This window comes from Giraffa tippelskirchi, chromosome 5 (assembly GCF_054371585.1).
Source record: "Giraffa tippelskirchi isolate mGirTip1 chromosome 5, T2T-mGirTip1v1.2.pri, whole genome shotgun sequence".
In the NCBI taxonomy this organism is placed as follows: Eukaryota; Metazoa; Chordata; class Mammalia; order Artiodactyla; family Giraffidae; genus Giraffa; species Giraffa tippelskirchi.
In genome coordinates, this window is record NC_137279.1 from 23,954,457 (window position 1) to 23,981,430 (window position 26,974).

At 38.3% G+C, this 26,974-nt stretch overlaps 1 protein-coding gene across 12 annotated transcripts in view; it reads right to left on the minus strand.

Annotated features, from left to right (window-relative positions):
• RABGAP1L (RAB GTPase activating protein 1 like) overlaps positions 1-26,974 on the minus strand; it is a 652,518-nt gene that overhangs the window by 157,857 nt on the left and 467,687 nt on the right. For all 12 annotated transcript variants that reach the window (XM_081493701.1, XM_081493699.1, XM_081493697.1 and 9 more), the window contains one exon: positions 15,715-15,756. In XM_081493701.1, coding sequence (XP_081349827.1) covers positions 15,715-15,756 — 42 coding nt within the window. The remainder of the gene's footprint in view (positions 1-15,714; positions 15,757-26,974) is intronic.

Here is a 26,974-nt window from a genome sequence, read left to right on the forward strand (position 1 = left end):
CATGGACAGCAGCCCACCAGGCTCCTCCATCCCTGGGATTCTCCAGTCAAGAATATTGGAGTGGGGTGCCATTTCCTTCTCCAAGGAATGTAGAGGGGAAAAAAAAAAGTTTGTCCTTTCTTCCTCTTTGAGAATTCCAGACCCCTCTCTCCTTGGGGACCCCTAGACTTCTTATCAACCTGCCTAGGAAATGACTCTCTCATTCCCCCCTTTTCTTTTAGGAGAATTATGTTGCCAAGGGAAAGGGGCATCGGTTTCATTCCATAACTACTTCCTGCTGTTTAGGGTCGTGGTCCCTAAATTGTTGAGGCAACATATTCTCCTAACCCTCATATTGAGGGTCTCTGATCCAGAGGCCCCAATGTCTGTACACATCCAGTCTGCAGACGTGATAGGGAAAAGTCTAAGTGCAATAAAATCTCTCATTTTGAAAAGGGAGGAATGGGAAACACACTGTATGGCCAAAGGGCAGGCAGACTATGACTGACTTTGTTAACTGTTCTCTAAAACATTTTCCCCTTCTTCCACAGACATAACTGCTTTAACAGGACACGTGGCTGCTGTGGTAAAGACTGTATTTCTTTGTTCCCTTGCAGCTCAGTGTGCATGGACAAACATTTTGTCACTGCAACATGAGCAAAAGTAATATATTCAAACTACTCACTATTTGCTTAAAATAAAAATTCTTGTTCTTCGCTTGCTTAAAATTTCGCCCTCTCTCTGAATTGGAACTTCGATATGGCATTGATCTAGTTTTAACCATGTACATGAGGACAACATCTTAGGAGACAGTAGAGCTGTAACATTATCTAAGTCATCCACAGAGCTGGGTTGCCTGCCTTTCTGGGCCAGTCTTTCTCTTTCTGGACTGGTACGCATGTGTGAAAGAAATAAACTATCTTATTTAAACCACCATATTTTTCATGGTTTCTCTTTTCATGTGCTCTTCTGCTTTGCAAATACAGCTGAGCCTACACCCTAATTAATCAAAGTTATCTAGGCCACAAGTAAAAGATTTTGTTATAAATTCTTTTGGCTATGCCAAACCCAGATTTCCTTAGTCAAAGGAAAACAGCAAAAGAGAAAAAAGACCAAGACTATGAAGTTTTTGGTGATTGTATTTGCAGTAAAAAGAGTATATTTTAACCTTTTCTCAACCTGCATAAACCAAGTATCAAAATTTTATATGCTTCAGTTGAATCTCCTCTGACTGATTATCCTACTGTGATGATATCTATCGATTTCCACAGTGAGTCATCAACTCTGTCAGCACTTTAATGAACAAAATTAGTCTATTTCATGCTGAAAAGCAATTCCAGCAACTCTTGCAGATAAAAAGGGTCAAAAAAACTTATCGGGCAGTTACATCCTCTCACAAAATCTCTTGATAGTATCTCCGTATGACCAGCCCACACATAATGATTGGTCAGAGTGAAATGGAATTTTGAGTAGGGCATTAAACAGCATTCAGGGATGACTTGGCCATGAAAGAGAAATAGATAGGCTGAGTTTAGGAATCAAATATTATTCTAGCCAGTCAACGGCAGAGAATATTTTAATTTCATGACCATTCTTCTTCTTTTTAAAAAAAAAATATTTATTTATATGGCTGTGCTGTGTCTTTGTTGTGGCATGCAGGCTCTCTAGTTGCAGCTAGCAGGCTTAGCTGCAGCATGTGGGACCTCAGTCCCCCTGACCAGGAATTGAACCCACATCCCTTGCTTTGGAAGGTGGATTCTTAACCATTCAACCACCAAGGAAGCTCTCATGATCATTCTTGCTAGCTAGTTGGTTTTCACTAGCCTAAATTCAATTATTTGTTGACATAACAATTGCTCCTAGTTTCCCTGGCTCTGTTTCTGTCCTATTCAACCACTGACGTTTCAAAACTGGGATGACTATCTTTAAACATGCAGTTTAAGGAGTTCAAAACACACTACCCCAAAATACAGTATCTGGGAATGCTGAATACTTTAAGCTGAAGGAGTCTGAGAAAGTGGCCTTTTCCCACCCTCCCCCAGACCTTCCCCCATCCTTCTCCTCTGAACCAGATCATAACACCCTCATGTGAGAGGTACCCTTCTACACCTGGAAGGAAAAACATCCTTATCTCCCAGAGAGAAAGATGCTGCAAAGAATTCAAACAAACAGGTCTTACAAAATTTTTCTCAGTTAATCATACTTCCTCATGACTGTTCACTCTTCATGAAACTTAGCATGATAACACTCAAGTTTAACTGGTTCTTCAGGTCTTCACTTTCTTTTGAAGGCTCCTATGTCATGCAATACATATTAAACAAATTTGTAAGCTTTCTTCTGGTAATCTGCCTTTGTCAATTTAGTATTCAGATCCAGGCATGGATTCTATGAGGGTTGAGGAAAACTCTTCTACCCCTACTTAGTCTTCAAACAATATGGATAGAAAACTTTTTCATTCATAGTACAATGTCAACATGGATTTGAGAAATAGAAGTTGATTTCACTACAATATAAGAATCTCCTGCTATGGAATGTGAAAAAGCATGGAATTTGGGGTGGGAGCTCTGGGATTGAGCATCAAATGGGAATGATGATCTCTTCTTCACAGGGTAACTGTAAAGTGTCAAATACCTACACATCTACAGTCTAATAATTAAGAACATTAATTCAATAGTTCAACTCAGGCCCAGTTCTGAGGCTGGTGTATCATTCACCTAAACAAATGACTTTACCCAAGTTATTCAACTTCTCAGAGCCTTTGTTTCTTCATCTGTAAATGAGGATATTGACTCACAACAATCTTTCTAAGATCACTATTGAAATGAAAGGTCATACATTATAAGTGAAATAAGCCAGTTACAAGAGGACATAAACTGTATAATCCTACTTATACGGGGTACCTAAAGTGGCCACATTCGTAGAGACACAGTAGAATGGTGGCTTCTAGCTGATGGGGGCAGGGAGAAATAGGTAGTAATTATTTAATGGGCTCAGAGTTACAACTTGGGAAGATGAGAAAGCTCTGGAAGAAAGCTCAGTACAAGTGGCCAACTTTATGTTATGTATATTTTACTACAATTTTTTAAAAAAGAAAAGAAACTGGGCTTCCCTGGTGGCTCAGTGGTAAAGAATCTGCCTGCCAACGCAGGAGACATGGGTTCGATCCCTGGTATGGAAAGATTCCACATGCTGCAGAGCAGCTAAGCCCACGCACCACAACTACTGAACCTGTGCTCTAGAGCCTGGGAGCTGCAACTACTGAGCCCACGTGCCACAGCTACTGAAGTCCACACGCCCTAGAGCCTGTGCTCTGCAGTAAGTGAGGCCACTGCAATGAGAAGCCCATGTGCTGCAACCAGAGTAGTTCCCACTTGCCTCAACTAGAGAAAAGCCTGTGCAGCAACAAAGACCCAGCACAGCCAAAAATAAATAAAATTATTTTTAAAAAAGAAAAAAATTAAAGGTCATAAAGATTAGTTTAAAAGTACAGCATCAGGTATAGTTTAAATGCTTTACAAATGATGCGTGTGTAACAATTAATTTTATTATTTATTTTTAAAGTGCATTAAGAGTTCATCATAAATGATAAATGTACAATTAGAGAATTTTTGATGACAGTCATTAGATTTGTTAAAATATGGGCCCAACATATTACTTGGGTGTCTGGAAACACCTGCTAAGAATAATGGAAATACAGAGGTGTATGTATTAAACACACACCCTCACATTTACACATGCACACAATGATATTTCACTGGTTTAGAACAAATGAATTGTTCATATTCAAGGATGCTGCTGAAAGGGACCTTTAAGTAAGATTATAAACAATTTGTTGGTATTCATTCTTAATTATAATAGATTGATTATTCTTTTGCATCTAACTTTATTATATTGCTCTCAAAACTCTTTTTTTGTAAGAGAGACGAACATCAACTTCAGCCAAGGAGTTAAACAACAAACATGATAATAATTCCTATCTATTCACTAAAGGATTGAGATGATTGTGTATAGCATATATAGTGTGTGTATATGTATATACATAGATATGGGTACATACACATTCACTTATACACACACATATATATATACATATAGTAAAAATTAGCAGTCAGCAAGACAGAAATTTCGAGCCTTAGAAACAATATTTTCTTATCCCTTTACCTGTAAATAAGGAAATTAAGTGTTAGAAGGGCATCAGAGGGCAGACAGACTGAAACCACAATCACAGACAACTAGCCAATCTGATCACACGGACCACAGCCTTGTCTAACTCAATGAAACTAGGCCATGCCGTGTGGGGCCACCCAAGACAGATGGGTCATGATGGAGAGGTCTAACAGAATGTGGTCTACTGGAGAAGGGAATGGCAAACCACTTCAGTATTCTTGCCTTGAGAACTCCATGAACAGTATGAAAAGGCCAAAATATAGGACACTGAAAGATGAACTCCCCAGGTCGGTAGGTGCCCAATATGCTACTGGAGATCAGTGGAGAAATAACTTCAGAAAGAATGAAGGGATGGAGCCAAAGCAAAAACAACACCCAGTTGTGGATGGGACTGGTGATAGAAGCAAGGTTCAATGCTGTAAAGAGCAATACTGCATAGGAACCTGGAATGTTAGTTCCCTGAATCAAGGCAAATTGGAAGTGGTCAAACAGGAGATGGCAAGAGTGAACATCGACATTCTAGGAATCAGCAAACTAAGATGGAGTGGAATGGGTGAATTTAACTCAGATGACCATTATATCTACTACTGTGGGCAGGAATCCCGTAGAAGAAATGGAGTAGCCATCATAGTCAACAAAAGAGTCCGAAATGCAGTACTTGGATGCAATCTCAAAAACGACAGAATGATCTCTGTTCGTTTCCAAGGCAAACCATTCAATATCACAGTAATCCAAGTCTAAGCCCTGACCAGTAACGCTGAAAAAGCTGAAGTTGAATGGTTCTATAAAGACCTACAAGACCTTCTAGAACTAACACCCAAAAAAGATGTCCTTTTCATTATAGGGGACTGGAATGCAAAAGTAGGAAGTCAAGAAACACCTGGAGTAACAGGCAAATTTGGCCTTGAAGTACAGAATGAAGCAGGGCAAAGGCTAATAGAGTTTTGCTAAGAGAACGCACTGTCATAGCAAACCCAAATTTGTGTTTGTTAGCAGTTTTAGCATTCACTGGATAGCATACTAAACCAATCTGTCTGCAAAATGAAATACAATACATAAAAAATTAAAAACAAACTAAACATTCACACAACAAATTATGTTGGAAGGGGAAACCAATACAAAGGAATGTCACCTAATTGCAAGTGCAGGACTATTATTAACACTTTCTATTTTGAAAGGAGTAGTGTTTTGCTGCCACCTACAGGGCAACAGGCATTCCTTCATGAAAGTTACAAAACTAATTAACTAAAGTTGTAAAAACCATTGCAAATCCAAAAGAATGTTATGGGTTACTTTATATTTTCAGGTCTTTATCTTCTAATTTTGTAACCTGAATAGCTGTTGCAGAAACTACAGCCTTAATTTCAGTCCTTCATTAGATCACCAACTTCAAGCTCAGAAATAATTTTTTTTTTAACCCAAGTTGGTAAACCAAAGACTAGAGAGAACTAAAATCCATTTTCTATTTTCAAGCTCTTTTGCCTTCACTTCATGTTTTCTAACCCTGTGTGGTATTCAAATATGGTCCCACAAGGAGAGAGCCTCTGGAATATGAATTGATCCTTCTTTCTGGTGTCAAGGAAAGGAAAAGGGGAATTGCGTTTTGAAAGGTCAAAGGAATACTTAATCAGCCAGCACAGTTCTGAATAAAAACTGACATTTTTACTTTCAAATAAACAAGCCCTATTTTATTTTACTTTATTTTATTTATGGGTTACATCAGAGAGTTCTTGGGTACTCCCTACTTTTAAAAAAATGTTTATTGGTAATTTGTGTTTCTATTTTTTTAATTTTTATTAAAATATAGTTGACTTACAATGTTGTGCTAGTTTTCACGTATATAGCAAGATGATTCAGTTAAGCATCTTTTCTAATCAGTCAGCTCTTCTCATCAGGTGGCAAAAGTATTGGAGCTTCAGCTTCAGCATCAGTCCTTCCAATGAATATTCAGGATTGATCTCCCTTAGGATGCACTGGTTGGATCTCCTTGCAGTCCAAGGGACTCTCAAGAGTCTTCTCCAACACCACAGTTCAAAAGTATCAATTCTTTGGTGCTCAGCTTTCTTTATAGTCCAACTCTCACATCCATACATGACCACTGGAAAAACCATAGCTTTGACTAGACAGACCTTTGTTGGCAAAGTAATGTCTCTGCTTTTTAATATGCTGTCTGGGTTGATCATAGCTTTTCTTCCAGGGAGCAAGCATCTTGTAATTTCATGGCTGCAGTCACCATCTGCAGTGATTTTGGAGCCCAAAAACATAAAGTCTGCCACTGTTTCCATTGTTTCCTCATCTATTTGCCATGAAGTGATGGGACCAGATGCCATGATCTTAGTTTTCCAAATGCTGAGTTTTCTCTCTCGTCTTTCACTCTCATCAAGAGGCTCTTTTTCTCTGTCTTACTTCACTTAGTATGATATCTCTAGGTCCAGCCATATTGCTACAAACGGTATTATTTCTTTCTTTTTATGAGCAATATTCCATTATGTGTATTTATATATAAATATATACATATATTCTACATTTTCTTTATCCATTCATCTGTCAACAAACAGTTAGGTTGCTTCCATGTTTGACTGTTGTATATCTATATAATATATTTGGCTATTTGTATAATAAATAGTGCTGAAATGAACATTGGGGTGCATATATTTTTTTTCAAATTATGGTTTTCTCCAGATACATGAACAAGGCCAAATTTTAGAATTTTGGGGTTCTCTATTAAGACTCTTTTCTTGATTTGAAGACACTAACAGTAGATGAGGTTTGCTTTATAAATTAGGTTTTATGGTTCAAGCAACAACCTTGATAATCCAACATGAATTAGCTGAAGCACAATCCACACCTCAACCTGGGTATTTCTTTTGTCTCTCTTTTAAGGGAGCGCCTATAATATACTCCTCAGGAACCTACCAGTAATTCTCAAGGCCCCACTGAGCAGATGCTACAATCCTAAAGAGGGGCATTGCGATGGAGGAGCATGGAGACAAAACAGACACATTAGCAACTGCTAACAATGAAAATGAGGACCATCCATTTTCTAAGTGTGACTGTGAATGTTTCCTTTAAGTGCACATGTGTTTTCTTTTCCTCTTGTTCCCTCACTACCACTTTTAGATAATTTAATTTTGAATATTTGATCACAGTATAGTAGATGCTTAGCACCACACTGGGGTCGCCTGGGGAGTTTTTAAGAATACTGATGCTTGGGGTCCCTTGATGTTCAAATGAAATTGTTCTGTACAACTCGGAATCAGAAAATGTTTAAAGCTGACTCTAGTTACAGGAGATTCTGATGTAGAGTTAAAACTGAGGATCTCTGCTCTGTACATTAATAACTCATAGCCTGGCAGGCCATGGCCCATGGGGTCACAGAGAGTTGAATATGACTGAAGCGACTAAGCACGCACACACTTCTTACCCTCCTGGTTCTGGAACTGCCTGCATCAGATCTAGGGGGTAGGGGGATGGCTGAGAGGAAGAATTTGGAAATGCTCAATTTAAACAAATTACTTGGAACTTAGGTGGTTCCAAAGTAAATTAATGATTAATAATCACTTTGAGTTCTATTGATGTTGTTGTTATTCAGTCGCTAAGTTGTGTCTGACTCTTTGCAACTCCATGGACTACAGCACACCAGGCCTCCTTGTCCCTCACCATCTCCAGAAGTTCACCCATGTTCATGTCCATTGAATCAGTGATCTGTTGCTAAAGGGACACACTATACTGTGACATAACTAAAATAAATTGGGATTTATTGAAATTGAAAATTGGTGGGAAGATTTTTTTTTTCTTTGAAGGAGGAGAAGGAAAAGTGAGAAAAAGAGATTTGTCTCTAAACATTAAGAGGACTATCAGACACTACTTCAAACAACTTAAGGAAAGGGACTGTGTGTCCATTGTTGTATCCGTATCATTAAGCACAGTGTCTGGCTCACAACAGGTGTTCAAAAGTCATTTGCTGAACAAACATATAAATGAACAAATGTTATCAGTATACAATGTATTTTACTTGGTCCATTCCCAGTTCAGTTCAGTTCAGTTCAGTTGCTCAGTCGTGCCTGACTCTTTGCAACCCCATGAATCGCAGCATGCCAGGCCTCCCTGTCCATCACCAACTCCCGGAGTTTACCCAAACTCATGTCCATTGAGCCAGTGATGCCATCCAGCCATCTTATCCTCTGTCGTCCCCTTCTCCTCCTGCCCCCAATTCTTCCCAGCATTAGGATCTTTTCCAATGAGTCAACTCTTCGCATGAGGTGGCCTTAAAGTATTGGAGTTTCAGCTTCAACATCAGTCCTTCCAATGAACACCCAGGACGGATCTCCTTTAGGATGGACTGGCTGGATCTCCTTGCAGTCCAAGGGACTCTCAAGAGTCTTCTCCAACACCACAGTTCAAAAGCATCAATTCTGCGGCGCTCAGCTTTCTTTATAGTCCAACTCTCACATCCATACATGACCACTGGAAAAACCATAGCCTTGACTAGACAGACCTTTGTTGACAAAGTAATGTCTCTGCTTTTTAATATGCTATCTAGATTGGTCATAACTTTCCTTCCAAGGAATAAGCATCTTTTAATTTCATGGCTGCAATCACCATCTGCAGTGATTTTGGAGCCCCCCAAAAATAAAGTCTGGTAGGAAATGGTAGATAAGTTGGTAGATAACAAGTGGAAGATTACAAAATGACAGGTTATTACAGGTGAGAAAACAAGGACGTCCTAAAATGGTATAGGAAGAGGTTATTTTAGCTGTAGAAGGGGCACTGGATAAGGAAGCAGGTGCGACACACAGGGCATAGCTTATGAGAGAGCTCCCAGCCTACCGACAGCAGGGTAACCTGGAAGGTTTAGAAGGAGGCCAAAATATGAAATATAAAAAATTATTTCTCCTATGAAATACCAGACAGATTTCTGGAAAGACGATTCCATGATACAAAAATCAGGCTTACTGCAGCAGGCTACTGACATGAGAGAAGTTTGGCTAAATAAAAAGATGTTTCAGTTTGGCATGTAGATTCTGTTTGATATCCAGATCAGAATCACACAAGCTAAACTGGAAAAAAAAAAAAGTATTGTAACACAAATGTATTTTCTATTTCTCATGTAATGTGAAATATTTCTTTCTAAAAGTTGAACACTGAAGTAAACAGAGTAAGCAGGGTCAAATGAATAATCTCTGAGAGAAAAAATTTTCAATTAAGCAAGTAGATTACATAAGCCCAGAGACATACACAAAGATACTTTTTAAAAAAATATAGTAAAATCTGCCCTCCAAGTCAATTATATTTCAATATAGCTGGAAAAAAAAAAGTGCTAGGGTTTCCTATAAATCTAGTCTGAATTACAGTGATGACAAATATAAAATTCACATGTATGAGTAAAATGAAGGTTTTCTCAGAATAAGGGGAAGAGTTTTACTATTCCTTATGCATAGTGATTCTGATTTTTTGCAATCAATTTATCACTCTACAGAAATGGAGATGCAAGTAATAAAAGTCTTCTGAAAGAAGGTAAATGAGATCAAGAATAAGACAAAGATATGGGCTCTTTCCACTTTTATTCAATGTTGTGTTAGAGCGCTGTACTGAGACCTGTCCTCCCCATGAAGCATCTAAGTCACAGCTGGTCTAGGTAAGTGCCCTGAGCACCACCCAACCTTTGCAAAGGCCGAGCCACAATCAGAACGGTAGAGCCTCCCAAGCCCCACCTGAGCAGAGCAGTGATGGAGCTGCCAACTGGGTTGGACAAGCACCCTAACCCTTGTCCTCCTCACATAGCAAATGAGTCACAACATGGTCGGGTGAGTGCTCTTAACCCTGCCCACTCCACACAGAGCTGGGACAGGTGAGCACCCTGAGTCCTGCCCTCCCTACATGGCAGCCCAGCAGAAACTAAGCCTGGCCAGTGCCCTGAGCCCCATTCTCCCCGTCAGCAGATGGGCCACAATTGAGCAGATGAGCGCCTAGAGTTCCATTCTCCCCTCACTGCAGCTCAGCCTTTTCATAAGCAGTGGGTGCATGCAGCCCTCACGACAGATGCCCACAGAAGGCCTGGCTCTAGTGACCACCGGAGACTGTGCTTCTAGGCCACAGGGAACATCTCCTTCCCGGCACCACTCTCTCAAGACTGAGGGAGACAGCCATTTTACCTATACATACAGACAAACACGGAGAGACGGGCAAAATGAGGAGATCGATGGCTGTGTTCCAGACCAAAGAATGTGGCAAACCTCCAGAAAACAGACCTTAATGAAATGGATGGAGATAAGCGAGCTACCTGATAAAGAGTTCAAAATAATGATCTTAAAGATGCTCATTGATCTTGGGAGAAGAATGGAAGAACATAGAGAGAATTCAACAAAGAAAGAAAATATAAGAAAGACTCAAACAGCAATTACACTCAACTGAAAAACACCCTAAGAGGGTTCAACAGCAGAACAGATGAAATAAACGTAAGCACAAATCACTGAGCTAAAAGACAGAGCAATGGGAAACACCCCACAGAGCAGCAAAAGAAAAAAAGAATTAAAAGAGGTGAGGAAATGTTAGGGGCCTCTGGTACAAGATCAAGTGGAGTAACATTCACATGAGAAGAAAGAATAAGCCAGAAGGATTATTTGATGAAATAATGGCTGAAAACTTCTCTAATCTGGGGAAGGAAACAGTCCTCTGGACCCAGGAAGCCCTGAGAGTTCTAAACAGGATGAATTCAAAGAGAAACACACTGAGACACATTATGGTTAAAATGGTAAAAGTTAAGGATAAACAGAGACTCTTAAAATCAGCATGAGAAAAGCAATTAATTACTTAAGGAAAACCCCATAAGGCCATCAGTAGACTTTTTTCATCAGAAACTTAACTGGCCATAAAGGAGTGGCATAACATAGTAAAAACGCTGAAAAGAAAAAAAAACCAAAAAACACATCAACAACCTGCCAACCAAGAATTCTCTACTGGCAAAGTTACCATTCAGAATTAAGGAGCTATTACAAGTTTTCCAGATAAGCAAAAGCTAAAGGAATTCATCACCACTAAACTGGCCTTATTAGAGATGTTAAAGGGACCTCTCTAAACTTAAATAGTGCTAATTAATAATGAGAACATATAAAATTAAAAATCAATCTACAGACAAATAAATACTAAAGGTAGTGGATGAATCACTTATATAGCATATACGAAGGCTGAGACAAAATTATTAAATAAAATCAAAGTACAATAATTAATTGTACATAGTACAAGATATACATAGTAAACTAAAAAGGTATAAAATGTGTCATGAAAAATATAAGACGTATGGAGAGTATACATATACAGGATGTTGTATGTAAACCCCATAGTAACCACAAAGAAAAAACTTATATTACTAATGAATACACAGAAGAAAATGAGAAAGAAATCTAATACTAAAGAAAATCACCAAAAAATCAAGGGAAAGGAGAAAGAGAAGAACAGAACAGAGAAGAGCTACAAAAATGACCTGAAAAAATTAACAAAATGACAGTAAGTCAATTGTTGTTGTTTAGTCACTCAGTCACGGCCAACTTTTTTGCAACCCCATGAACTGTAGCCTGCCAGGCTACTCTGTCCACGGAATTTTCCAGGCAAGTTTACTGGAGTGGGTTGCCATTTTCTCTGTCGGGGGATCTTCCCAACACAGGGCTAGAACCCACGTCTCCATGTCTCCTGCATTGCAGGTGGATTCTTTACCAAGGGGTAAGAAGAGGAGAATTTCTATGTGTAATAATAGCACATAGATGTACTGTAGTACTTACTAAGTTATAGGCACCAATCATATATAAACTCATTAAACTCTAATAACAATCCTATGTGATGGGTGTTACTAATATTCCCATTTTAAAGATACGGAAAATGTAAGTTACCTAAAATGTTACTATTAGTCACTCAGTCATGTCTGACTCTTCACGACCCCATGGATTGTATAGCTGGCCAGGCTCCTCTGTCCATGCAATTCTCCAGGCAAGAATACTGGAGTGGGTTGCCATTTCCTTCTCCAGGGGATCTTCCCAACCCAGAGATTGAACCTGGGTCTCCTGCATTGCACACGGATTCTTTGCCATCTGAGCCACCAGGGAAGCCAGTAAGTTACCTAAGATCACTGGATAAACTGTTGAAGATGGGATCTGTCCTCAGGAGGCAGAAGAAGAGTAGGAAGAAAAGCAAGTACTATGCTAATGCTGTTTTGATAACTATTGAGAGATCAAGTTAGATAAAAAATAGAAAAGATGTCAACTAGATTTCATTAATGACTTGATAAAAAAAGCTACAATACCATGGTAAGGAAACATACCATAGTAGAGACCATTGAAAAGCCAATAATATAAAAGATATACTTAATAACTTTTATATAATATACACAGCCCCTCCAAGATAAGGCTCATTCTTCTAAAATTTAACCAGAATCAACTAACTTCCCTAAAAATATCCCAGATATTTCCAAACAAAAGTACATAACATTGGAGTCTTCAAAACTGAGGCATTTTGTTTGTTTACAACAACAATTATTATAATTACTTTTTAAGTTGCTTTGTTTTTCTGCCTGCTTTCAGGTACTATAAATGTATGTATCTAGAAATTCTGCTTTTTCATGAGTATGGTTGCTAACAGAAAGCAGTTTTGCAATATGGATCAAAAATTAAAATGTGATTACAGTTTGACCAACAATTACATTCTTAGGAATTTATCCTAAAGATACCATAAGTATGCAAAAGATGGAATTTAAGGATGTTTTTTACAGTTCTATTTAACAGGAAAGTCTAAAAACAATTTTAATGTCCATGGAAGTTAAATATAAAATTGGTTAAATAAATTATGATACATATAATAGAAAAATAAGCAGTCATTTAAAAGGCTAAGGAAGTTCTATGTGTAATAATAGCTCCTGGGTGACTGTAGTGCTTACTAAGTTACACGCACTAATCATATATTAACTCATTAAACCTTAACAACAATCCTATGGAATAGGTATTACTAATATTCCCATTTTAAAGATGAGGAAACTGTAATTTGCCTAAGATCACCGGGCAAATTGTGTAAGATGGGATTTAAACTCAACCAGTCTGATCCCGTGCTTTTAACCATTACGTGTGTATTATAACACAGAAGGATATTTATAATATTATATTAAAAAGTCTTGTTCAACAGCATTTTTAAAAGAAAATAAATCCATGTTCATCCCTTCGCATTGTTCTTCTAGATTTACTTACTACCTCCCCATCATCTTATCTATAACCCTCAAACCCATATTAAAACATTTATTTATATACACATGTATATGTATATAAGTATATGTAGGTAGGTAATACATGCTTACATATTCAATAGACTAAAGCGTGGGAAAAAGATTTTATATCCAATTTTTATTACGGTTTCCTCTGAGGTAGGGTTATAAATGGGCTTTAACTCTGTAATGTTTATACGCATGTGGTCAGGGTGGGGGGCGCGTTCTGTCATTTACTTTTAATCCTCGTCAGAAAGCAAAGCATCTATTCTGATTAGAAATTTTCTCTGCCAACATGAAGTCACTCCGATTAATTCTCTCTGATCATCTCCAGTCTATTATAATGTACTACGCTATGACTACTGAATGCATCATATAATCACTAAATTAGATTCTTAAGAATATACCTAGCCTACCTAATGGATTCTGCCAACAGCCTAAATAATTTAATGATGCATCCTACTATAAGGAATCATTCTTTTAGCTGAGTAGCTTTCTAGCCATCTGGTAGACTGTTTCTAACCCAAAAGGAAATAGCTCCTATTCAGAAAACAGATATTATAAACCACACTGAGCAACAGAGACACTCACCTATGTTTATGTTGTTTAAAAATGTTATTGGTTCAGCTTTACCTTTGCTAAGTCAAAAGATTTCAAACAATCTGCGGCCTTGGTTCTATCAATTATCAGCCGAGGGAGAGAATTATTAAATGGTTTTCTCTAATACCGTTTATGGTTCTCCTACAAATAACATCTGGACATTTAATGTGTGCTAATGAGATGATCTATGCTAACATTCAATGCACAGTAAGTGCTCAAGTAATGTTACTTACCTTTCTGATTCCCCTCATCACAAGAAATAGAGAGAAATCCTTCTGCAGCTATACTGAAAATCAGTTAGGCTAGGTTCATAAGCACCTTCAACTATTCCTAAGTTTATTATTTTTATATAAACAAGTTTACACTCTTTTATCTGACAAATCAGAAGCTAAAAATTAATCACTGTCAAATGTGTTTTGGGGTATTCTTTCTCTAGGCGGGAGCAGTTAGATCAGTTAAGTACACTTAGGTACAGCCTATGTGTACTGATTCTACGTGGGGTCAGCTCCAAAATTCAAACAAGAACTCCTCAAGTAACTTTGTCAAATGAATTGTTCATATCTAAACTCAAAATGAAAAATATGAAGTACACTGTATGTACATTTTAACAGAATAAGAGATAAGGAGCAGTAGCCCATGTCTTGAGTTATATAAGGCCCATGTAATGTGATGCCTTTGCTTTGAATAAAAGTATTCAATGGTTAAGCAGGAAAGCTCTCCTAAAATATCAAGAGGGTCTCTGAAACTTCAAGTTACGATCTTTGGGGAAATGTGGAAGACTTATGGGGAATCTAGTAATAAATTCTGAGTAACTTCGTGAATATAACAGTAATGACAATAATGACAGCTACCATTTATTAGGCAATACAACTTTCCACTATGTTAAGGGATTTTATGGATCACATTATTTAGCAATCCTATGAATTAGTTTTCATTATTATCTCAGAACTCAAGGTCTGAGCGCTATGAGTAATTTGCACAAGGTCATATACTAGAGCTGAAATTAGAACCAAATCTATCCGAGTCTGGTGTCTACAATTTTAACAACTACATTTTACTAGGAAAAGGGTGAGCTTGCATCTTTTTATAAACAAGGCAATTTTCACCTTCAATAATAGAACTTCATTTTTAACCAAAGGACAAAAACCAATCAGGTTATTTTCATAAACTCTGCAGCAAATGTCTTGCTGTTATCACACTTTTAAAGTTGCATTGATATGTTGATATAAAATCCAACGCGGTAATTATAATTGAACTCTGACACATCATATAGATTTCTAGCTATCAGAGAAAGAACTGCAAATTGCAAGTAGCAGTTTCTTTTTTAGTCAGCATATTACAGAAGCTTTCTGATAATTCAATTATATGTTTAGCTACCTTTAGAGATGTTATTATGGTAAGAAGCATTTTAAGAAAAAAGCTGGCATCATTTTGACAGAGAACAGTTTTTAACTTTTTCTCATATCATCCAACTCGAATGAATGGAAATATTTTTATATGTTACTGGAAAGAGTGTTATGATAGCAAGATTAAATGGATTATAAGAAAATCAAACTTGAAATACACAACAACAAAAGATGGGAGGAGAGAAGAGCAGAGTTCCTCAGAGAAGTCGTTTTTTGTGTTCAAGAATCTAGAATGAGTCAAAGGTTGTAAATTGAATGATGCTCAGTTCCAAGGGCAGAGAGATAAGACAGTTTGGTTAAACATAAAAACGGACTTACCTTTAGGAGAGCCAAGGCTACATGAAAGATTATGTTCAAACCCTGAAACAGAAAAAGAGAGTCAAAATCAATACTGTCACATCTATCACTATTTTATTAAGTATTTTCCCAAGACATCCACATATCATTAATAAAATCTGACTGTTTTCATCTCCACATACAATAATAATTAAATGATGAGATTTTTTAAAAGATATTTTTCTTCTCTGAGAGGCTTATTATAAATTTTAGGTCCGTCCTATTTAATTGATGCTCACATAAAATTATTGCTTTTACAGTAAATTACTTTTCTTCAGTCTATTTCTGGTTCAAGGCCGGCAAAAGTCAAGTTCCTTGATCAAAATGGCAGTGACAATGACGTCTAAAATTATTAAGTGAAATTCCTAAGTCCTATCTGTGTTATATGGTTACACTGCCCGTGGAAAACAAAACAGAACAAAAGGTGTTGCTGGTAACTAGGCAGATTATATGAGGGGAGCTGTAAGCATCACACGGGATTTCCACCGCCTACCATTCTAATTGTTTTGTTGTTTTAGTGTTTGTTTTCAAGAAGTATTGGTACAACTAGAGGTTGTAATTAGTGGCTATGTGCTAGACTTCCTTGTCTTTTTCTTCCTAAAAACCAGAGCAACATTTCTTCAGGGATAAAAAAATTAAATAGCTTTCTAAGAAGCCATACTGGAGCTGAATTTTGATTCTGATGAGATGTTAAGATATAAAAAACAAGAGAAAAGAATCTTAAATGCTCAAGATGACAGAGGCAGAAACAAAACTGCCACAGGACACGCTGCTTCTTTGCCATGCAAGTTATCATTCATGAGAAAAAAGACCTTTCAAATTTGAGCTGATATCTCCCATAAGTTCAGGGTCTATGTGGTATGCCCTCTTCAGTTTGGTCACAAGTATAATCTAACATACCTTTTGGACATGGAGTTGTACTAGATGTGCTATGGAAAGAATTCCTAATGAACCATCCTTTTACTGTCTCCAAAATCAGAAGCAAGGATTAGGACTAGGTAATTAGAGTACATTCCTGTTACAATATGCGAACCTCTTACATTCAACTACCAAACATGTGATGTAATGGCAGAAGAGATGAATGATAAACACAAAATATTTGGTTGGAAGTTTTGAGTGTACTGAGTTAATTCTTTAAGAAACCAAAGCAGTAAAAAGCATAATCAGGCCAGGAGACAAAATGAAATTGACAAAGAGTTCATTACCACACCAAGCAATGATTCTAGACTAGTTTTGATCAACTTAGAAAAAAGAGAGAGATACTACTATTATAATAATAATAACAATCAATTACTTGGGTTACAATTAAGCGGAATTTGCTTTCCTAATCTAAATTTGGATCCTCGCCCGCTAGCTGCTGCCTACTTGTAGGCCCTGCTCCACATTTCCTCCACCCCCACACCACAACCACCAGGCATAATCAAACCTCACAACCTGAGTGCTGTTCTGATCAACCTGCCATGAAGACCAAATCCACGGTGTCTCTGATTCTTGATTTTTTTTTCAATCACTGTTACTATGTAAGCACCTCGTCTCTAGTTCTCTAATCCCCATAAAGCTCTGGCCTTCCTCCTAAGTCCGTCTCTCACCCTTCCATCTCCTTCCCAGACCCCTTCAGAGTACTCCACTTCATGTTCAGCCAACTCTGCTATGCTCTTGACCTCCCCGACAAACATTTCTCCACCTCCATGCTTTTACAGAAAGAGTGAAATCTAGGGATCCATATAGCAACCTGTATTATGATTCTCATTTTTCAGAGTATGAACTTGATTACCTAAGTTATATATGCATTTAGTAGTTGCAGGCTAGGATCATTCTCCAAAGCCTCCCAAATAAGTAGTTTAATGGCATTTTCACCTCACAGTGTTGGTGTAATATATATAAGTGCTTATTTGATGACCAAATGATTAAACTATACGAGGTATCTCCAAGTTTTCTGGGATTTATTCTTTTCCATATGGACCCAACTAGACCAATTTGTAGAGTCACCATCAAATAATAGGAAGAAACATTTTCTTCAGTGATCTCAAACTATTGGAAAACTGAGCTATGGAACACACAAAGAAGAATTTAGGGAAAGAAAGAATCTGTAAATAACCAAAACAGCTCTTGCTAATAGCAAGAAAAAAATTTATTCAAATTTTAATTTCACTTACACTTAGAATTAGTAAATAATCTGCCTGCAATGTAGGAGACCTGGGTTTGATCCCTGGGTCAAGAAGATCCCCTGGAGAAGGAAATGGCAATCCGCCCCAGTATTCTTGCTGAAGAATTCCATGGACAGAGGAGCCTGGCAGGCTATGGTCCATGGGGTCCCAAAGAGTCAGTACAACTGAAGCAACTAACAACATGATTTTATTGTTTATAGATTATCAGAAGTAATAAGCTAAAAGACAAAGTATGTGCTAGATGGGATTAGAGACATAGCCTATAGAGACAGTTACCAGAATCAAAATATTATACTTGATAGAAAGTAAACTTTAAAAAAAATGTATAGCTATCTGGGCTCATCCAATGACATCAATAGCCCTTCAATAGCTAACATTAGTTTACTGTGATAATCCCAGAAATATTAATGAATGCTTATATTGTATTTGAAACACTGTGCTTAAGAAGAAAGCATAGTCTGTGTTTTAAATAAAAAGTAGCTTTTTAAGTCTGGACAGCTAAAGAGGTAACTTTCATTTATTAGAAAATTTTATACAAATAAATTCTTTAAATAAGTTCATAATATACCTGCTTATATGAAACCCTAGACGTTATTATAAAAAATGAAGAAAAGTAAAGACTTTATAAGCTTTAAACTAAAGTAGAATAGTGTGGCCACACTATACAAAGGTACAATATTTTCAGACCTCTAGATTGCTGGAAATTAGAAAAAACATGCTGTTCTGCCAAGTTCTTTATTTCACTACAAAATGTATCCTGATTTCCTAATAGAATGAAAAAGGAAATTTTAGTCAGATATTTTAAATTATCTATTTTTCTCTTTTAGATAAGACTTATTCCCGTTTAGGAATATAATTAGAGGTATCATTAAATTATACTAACCTCCATAATAGGCCAGCATTCAGGCAGCACAAATAGGTTTCTTTTAAGATGACAATGTCAGTGTAAGCTTTGGTCCTCAGCCTGCTAGCCAACAATGAAGTACACTGTTGTGCTACTTACCACTTATATGCAAAGTCTAACTCCAAGGGCAAGATAACAAATGAGTCAGCATCCATTGACTATTTCCTACATGTCAAGATTTAAATTAATTACACCATAAACATGTCCTTACTTAGTCCCACAACAACCTGAAATTCCATTTTACCCACAAAAAAACATAGATTTAGAGAAGTCAAATTACATTTCCCAAGGTTATACAGCTCTTAAATGGATTTTAACCTATACAGTATAACTCTAGAAGTCATACTCATAACCACCGTTAAGAGAAGATGGCTGAATGAATGAATGAATCCCTTAGCTGAGTATTATCTAATGTGGCCTCTAATTCTTAAAGGATTAAAGTGATTCTTCCCATTTAAAGGCAAGTATATTGAGAGCAAGGAGGAGAAAGATTAATAAATAGATGACCTCTATCAAAACCAAATTTTATTATTTGTCTCCATATTAAAAACACTCACAAAAATCATCTGACTGCTTGTAGGACGTGAAGTAATAGAAACTCAGCTTGCTGTGAAAATAAAGGGTCACCACTTTTATCCAGTGACAACAGACTGAGTGACAACCTTCTGGGTATGAAGTAGTTCCTTAACTGCCTGGGAAGCTGCTGTATCAAAATTCAGTCACAGCCTGGAAAAATCTTCACTTTAAAGAACACCTACAAGTAATTGCCTCAAATTAAATAATTGCTCCAAAGTGCAGATCATCGTGTTCCTGGGTAGGCCAACAGTTGGGCACCCACCACCCTGTATAAAGGAAGGCTGACAGCAGAGCACTCACTGAAACAAAGACACGAGTGTCTTGGGTCTGATGAGCAGGCAATCGTGGGCTCAGAGGGGGCTGACAGATTGTGTGAGAAGCTGTCAAGAACTGCACTGACAGCACTGAGAACAAATGCTGAGAAGGTAGTGTCAAAAAAGTGCCAAACGTGCATCAGCACTTGGGTCCTTAGGGATCAAAATAAATGGGAAATAAACAGTATGTGGAAATGGAGATCCAAGCAACAAGGCAGTGAAAAATGATCAGACAGGTAAATGGAGCAGACTCAAGGACAAACACAACCGAAGCTGGAGAAAATGGGTGCTGCTCTTTCTGAGCCATCCAATGTGGGACACGTCACTCCAGGAAGGGGCAAGGACTCAGTGAGACAGCATTTAGAAAGCACATTGAATGAACTGAGCACTTGCTAAGTATTCAATAAATGCTAGCAATTATTATTAGGTTTGCATATCTATTGCCTGCCATATCTTACATTTTATATATTGTTTTCACTAGTTCTCTCAATACTCTAGGGCATTTATGTTACCGCCACAATTTTAGAGATAAGGAAACTGAGGATCATAGCATCACACTATTAGTAAATGGTAAAGCCAGGGTTAGAATTTATGTATGTTGGACAAAAAAATGTCCACGCTTTTCTTCACCAATTCCATCTCTACCGCGAAGCCAGTGAGATTTTGGTGAAATATCTGTTATGAATTAAAGGTGGTCATAATTCTCAGACACTTTTTCCATTGAGAGGCAGAGTCTTGGTCCCTTCCTCTTGAATCTGATAAGACTGTATTACTGCTTTGACCAACAGAATATGGTAGAAGTGAAGATACACCAATTTTCTGGGCTCAGGTCTCATAAGACACTGATTTATTGCTTCCATATCCTATTTCTTGTAGTGCCCTCTTGGAAGCCAGTCACCAACTAAGAAGTGCAATTACACTTAGACTCCCATGCTCTAAGAGGCTGAACACAGAGGAAAGAGCATGCAGGACACATGCCATGCACAGAAAGAGACCAAGGAACACCCTGGTGTCAGATATGAGAGTGAAGATGTCATCTTGAAAGTGAATCCTCCAGCCTCAGGTGCCCCAGCTGATGCCATGTGGATCAGAGATGAAGCACACAGATAAAGTCTTCCCAAATTCTTGAGTTATGAAATTGTCAGTAAAATAAACAGATGTCCTCAACTTTTTAAAAAACTTTTACTTTGAGATAATTTCAAACTTGGAAAAAATTTGCAAAAATAGTGTCAAGTTTCTGCTCACCCTTCACCCAGCTTCATCAAATGTTAGCATCTTACAAAACCACACAACAACAACCAAAATCAAGAAAGTTGTATTCAAATTTTGTTAAATGTTCCACTAATGATTTTTTTCCTGGTCCAGGATCTAATCCTGGATCATAAATTGAATTTAGTTGTCATGTCTCCTTAGTTTTTCTTCTGGGACAGTTTTCGGTCTTTATCTTTCATGAACTTGACTCTTATCAAGAGTACTGGCCAGTTACTTTGTAGAATGCCCCTCAATTTGATCTGTCTGATGTTTCTTTATGATTAAACTTAGATTATGTATTCTTAGCACAAACACCCCAGAATCAATGCTGTGTCAGCCCATTTTATCAGGAAGCTACATAATAGCAATAATGTCTTGCTCCAAAATCATTGTTTTAAAGTCACTCAGATTTGGCGTAGTTTGTAACATCAGGTAACCAGAAAGAATCCCTTTGGCTTCTCTTTGATAAATTTCTTACTTCTGTGATTTGCACTGAATTTTTTTTTTCCTCACAGAAAAGAGAAAGTGACAGATAATTATCATACAAATATAAAGAAGTAAATACTGGCTGGTCTTTAAATATAGGTCCTATAGCAAGAATACTGTAAGTGTTAGCCAAAAAAAGTATTTTACTTTATTCTGTGCTTCTTGTATTATAAGTACTTTACAAGTTCAATTTTTTAGAATGACTAAATAATGGACTTCGATGGAGTAGTAAGTAAAATGATGCGATGTTCTGGCTTTTGGTTTGTTTCTGGATGCCCGCTAGAGGGCAGGATTGTAGCACTGAAAAACAGAGCAGCTTTACCAAAAAAAAAAAATATTTCTGAGACGTTCATAGAAGCTTTGCATACAAACTTAGATCTTTTTGTTTTTAATATTCTATTTATTTACTTTAGTTCTGGCTGCCTCAGGTCTTAGTTGCAGCATACACAATCTTTCCTTGTGGTACATGGGCTTCTCTCTACTTCTGGCCTGCAAGCTCAGTTGCCCTGCCACACATACGATCCTAATTCCCAGACCAGGGATCGAACCCGGGTCCCCTACATTAGAAGACAGAATCCAGTGGATTCTCAACCACTGGACCACCAGGGAAGTCCTTGGGATTCGTTTTTTCAGTGAACTCAAAATTCAAACAACTAAGATCATAGCATCTGGTTCCATCACTTCATGGTAAATAGATGGGGAAACAATGGAAACAGTGGCAGACTATTTTCCTGGGCTCAAAAATCAGCGTGGATGGTGACTGCAGCCATGACACTAAAAGATGGTTGCTTCTTGGAGGAAAAGCTATGAGAAACCTAGACAGCATACTGAAAAGCAGAGTCATCACTTTGCCAACAAGATCTGTGTAGTCAAATCTATGTTTTTTTCAGCAGTCATGTATGGACGTGAGAGTTGGACCATAAGTAAGGCTAAATGCCGAAGAATTGATGCTTTCAAACTGGTGCTGGAGAAGACTCTTGAGAGTCCCTTGGACAGCAAGGAGATCAAACCAGTCAATCCTAAAGGAAATTAACCCTGAATATTCATTGGAAGGACTGATGCTGAAGGTGAAGCTCCAGTACTTTGGCCACCTGATGGGAAGAACCGACTCAACGGAAAAGACCCTGATGCTGGGAAAGACCGAGGGCAGGAGGAGTAGGGGACCACAAGAAGATGAGATGGTTGGATGGCGTCATGGATTCAATGGACATGAGTTTAAGCAAACTTAGGGAGATAGTGAAGGACCAGGAAGCCTGGTGTGCTGCAGTCCATGGGGTCACAAAGAGTCAGACATGACTGAGCAACTGAACAACAATGACTGAAAAGTGGTATATCTACAAAGTCTGAGTCCTTAATTATGCGTGACTCTGGGAAGAACTCTTAGAAGTTAGTGACATCTGAAATAAATAAACCTTTCAAAAACAAAGCATGTAAAATAAGAGAAATAAATCACAGTTTTCTGACAAGTATTCATCAAATCTGTGTGGCAGGCACTCTGAGAACTGCTGAGTATATACTAGCATTTGTAAGTTTACAAGGATGGATAAGTTATCCTCTTCCAAGGATAGGAAAAGAATATGAGATAAAAATGTGAACAGACAACATTGTCCCTGGGCAAAAAAAGGAGAGGTATGGCCTGGAAAACATGTTGTAGTTTCTATAAAGAAGCCCTATTGGCAATGAACTCTGGCAATCACCCTTTGTTCTCCTCAAATCCCCTTAAGTCATGATGAGCCTTGGATTATGTTGTCTTCTAGCTACAGTTATCTGTCAACTATCCCATGCTGCAGGGGTGTTACTGATGCCCTTCATAAGGACAAAGTAGCCTCACCAATTCCTAACTACCAGCTGATCTTGATTCTTTCCTTCCTCCTATCTCCTGCTAATTTCCATTGGCCAAACTCACCCAGAAGCCAGAAAGTATATGAATTCTATCAGAATTCTTGTACCTATACCCTCACCTTTCTTTTAAACTAAAAAAAGACAAGAGATGAGAGGGATGTAGACGTATAAGTGATGTAGAAATTGAAACACACTGCTGAAAGTTCATTAATTCACTCAAGATCACACTTAAATCGTTGAAGCTAGGATTCAAGACAGGCAGTCTGTCTGCAGAGACAGTGTTTGAAAGGACCATGGTACACTATACACTTTCCTCAAATCTGAAGCTATCAATTTAAAGTGAGAAGATATTTTAAAAGTTAGCTGAATTAACAATGGAGATATTTTAATTATGCATCTTCAGACTAAACATGGTTCCAGAAGACCAGTAACTAAGAGATAGGTGAGAGTGTATCAGTTTATTACTAAAGGTATATATTAATATATCAACTTGAGTGGCATTAAATATATGCTTGTGAGACAATAGAAAATACATATTGGCCTCTGGCACAGAGCTCCAGAAACCCTTGTAATTTCCAAAGTGATAAGAACACTGGGAGCATCTCTGCTCTCCTACTTGGTCTTTGACCCCAGTTCCTGACACAGGGCTCTTGAAACCTCTGTAATTTCCTGAGTGATACAAGTGTCTTTTGTTCTAGTGAAGCAACTGGTGGGTGGATTCCTGGATGGCTCCTGGATGAGAGCTGGTCACTGAAAGACCAGGCCAAGATTGGAGCTTGCAATTTCCGGGTCTACTTCACACCCTCCTGAGTAGGGAGAAGGGTTGAAAATAAAGTTAATGATCAATTAAGTCTGTGTTATGAAGCCTCCATCAAAATCCAAGTAGTATGGGATTTGGAAAGCTCCTAGGTGGAAGAACACATCCGCTCTGGGAGAGTAATGCACCCCAACTCCATGGGGACACTGTGCTCAGGACGCCCTCAGACCTTGTCTTATGCATCTTTTCAACTGGCTGGTATTTGTATCCTTTATCATACTCTTCAATAAACTGGCAAGGGTAAGTAAATGTGTCCCTGAGTTCTGTGAGCCCCTCTAGCAAATTAACTGAACTTGAGAAGGGGGTCAAGGGAGCCTCTGATGTCTAGCCAAAATGGACAGAATTGTTGGTGACCTGGGGGAGCTACTCCTTGCACCTGGAATGTGAGGTAGGGTGTGAGCACAGTGTTGGGGGAGGAAGACTTTAACCTGTGGGACCTGACACTATATCCAGGTAGATGGTGTTGGAACTGAGGTAAATTGTGGGACACCCAGGTGGTGTTGCAGGGAATCGCTTGGTGTGGGAAAAAACAGCCACACATCGGGAGACTAAAAGTGTCAGAAGTGTTCCATATGAGTGTGTTAGGAGTGTGCGAGCAAAGGAAACACACAGAGAAGAAACATAGGAGATACACTTAACTGAGATTTTTCCCTATAACAGGAGGGAAAAACGGGTGTTTCCCTTTACTGTGCTAATCTAGGTAATCCCACTAAGAAGATTTAGACCTACTGGCAGACTGTAAGGTCCTCTTTGATAAGACTCTCACGGGCTGCTACAGCATCACCTACCATGTCAGGAGAGAATGGCATTCTGACCCCTGCTGCTTGTAGGGGTTTCACTGGTGGTACCCAACTCCCCCTATATCCCACCCTCCTTAGTAATCTAACAGCTGTGGGGAGATGAAAAATAGGTTTTTGAGATATTCTCCCATATTAGACCATGCCCTGAACCCCTAGACTTTACTGTATGGTGTTTTTCTCTACCTGGAACATTCTTCCATCTTCTCTTAATGACTGTTCTCCTTGTTTGGGTCTGGGATTAGATGCTAATTCCTCTGGGAGGCTTTTTGGCTTTCCATTGGTGGGTTAGGCACCCCTCAATAGACCCCTTTCAAAACACCTATGCTCTCCACAGCACAGCATTCAGTCTACTGATGGGTAACCACTCATTCACCAGTCTCAATTTCCCTGTAAGTTACACGAAGGTAGGAACCTGCCTTTCTTTACTGGTATATTTCCATCACTTAGGACCCTACCTGGAACAGAGCGGGTACTCAGAATTAGTTGAATAAATGGATGACATAAATAGGATTGTCAGGATCAAGGAAAAATCTTTGATGAGAATTAAAATTCATGAAATGTTCTTCAAACTAATTTCTTCCTACAATGTCTTGACATTAACTACATTTTTTTTTTTTTTTTGGTTGCTGAGCCTCCTTTTCAGGTTATTTGAAGAGATAAACATGTTACACTCATTTCCTTCTTAAATATTAAAAAAGTAAGCTCTTGGATAGTTAACACTAAATTATAGAATGTTACTGTTCATCCTTTTTTGTCCCAGAAGCTTCACCACCTCTTTACAAATCTGAAAACTACAGTATAGTGCATCAGGAAAACAAAACCAATCACACAGTAATCACTGTCTTCAGAGATAAGTAGGAACTGATATTTTAAGTAATCCCAAAGCAGAATCATGCCAAAAAATGAAAAAAAATAAGAATTTTCAGTCCAATATACAGTGGAGAGGATTTACAAGCCTCAAGAAATTGCATGTAATTTTGCCTGATTGATGAATCCAGTGATAAGTTGCATCTAGACTAACACACCAGGGAATGCCCTGCATAGGTGACTCTTACCCCTCCACAGCTGAAGACCTGAGGTTTGTGTCATGGTGGGAAACCATTATGAGTGTATTCATCTTTGGAGACCCTTTCTCTTTCTCCTGTCCTCACTCAGTATATGGGTAAATGTTGGTGATAACACTAGGGACAGTAGAGGTGGAAGAGATACAGGAGGAAAGGGAAAGCACTGAAAAACAGTATGAGAAGTTAAATCAAGCAAACAACTCCACTGTTGCCCACCATGTCTCTGTGGAGGTATAAGAAGAATGTTACTAATTACAGGAGTTCACAAATGTTTTCAAATCTCTAGATGGTGCAGCTCCATCTTCCTCTCCACTGCTGGTCCCCTACCACCTAGAGCCACTAGCAGCCTGGTCTGAATAAAAAATGTAGGGCAAACTTTAAAAACCAGGGTAATATACCCTGGAGATAGCCAAGGAGCCCAAATTTCTTTCTGCCTCAGAGACAGATGTAGCTTCTTTCTGCCAAAAACCACACAGGACTTAGAAATACACTATATGCACCACTTTACAGAAGCCACTACATGGTAAGCTCTCATTGCTACCATCTCATTGAGGCTTCATCACAAAGAACTTCTGAGTACACTGTTTCATTCAACTGGAACAATATCTGGTGCTATATAAGCTAATGGTAATACCTCCATTTTATAAAGGAACCTCAAATACATTAGGTGATTTATCTTAATTCACAGAATTAGAACTGGCATGGTTAAGTTTCCTTCTGATGCAGTTCTTTTGTCATTAGATGCTGCTGCTGCTGCTAAGTCGCTTCAGTCATGTCCGACTCTTAGCGACCCCATGGACTGTAGCTTACTAGGCTCCTCCGTCCATGGGATTTTCCAGGCAAGAATACTGGGGTGGGGTGCCATTGCCTTCTCCGGTCATTAGATGAGTGGTTCTCAAACCAGGATTTTCATTAGAATCACCTGTGCTGCTTTTATGACACACAGATGCAGGAGTTCCACCTCAGATAACAATTTCTCCAGGTTAGAGCCTGGTCACTTGTATTTTTAAGAACTTGCCA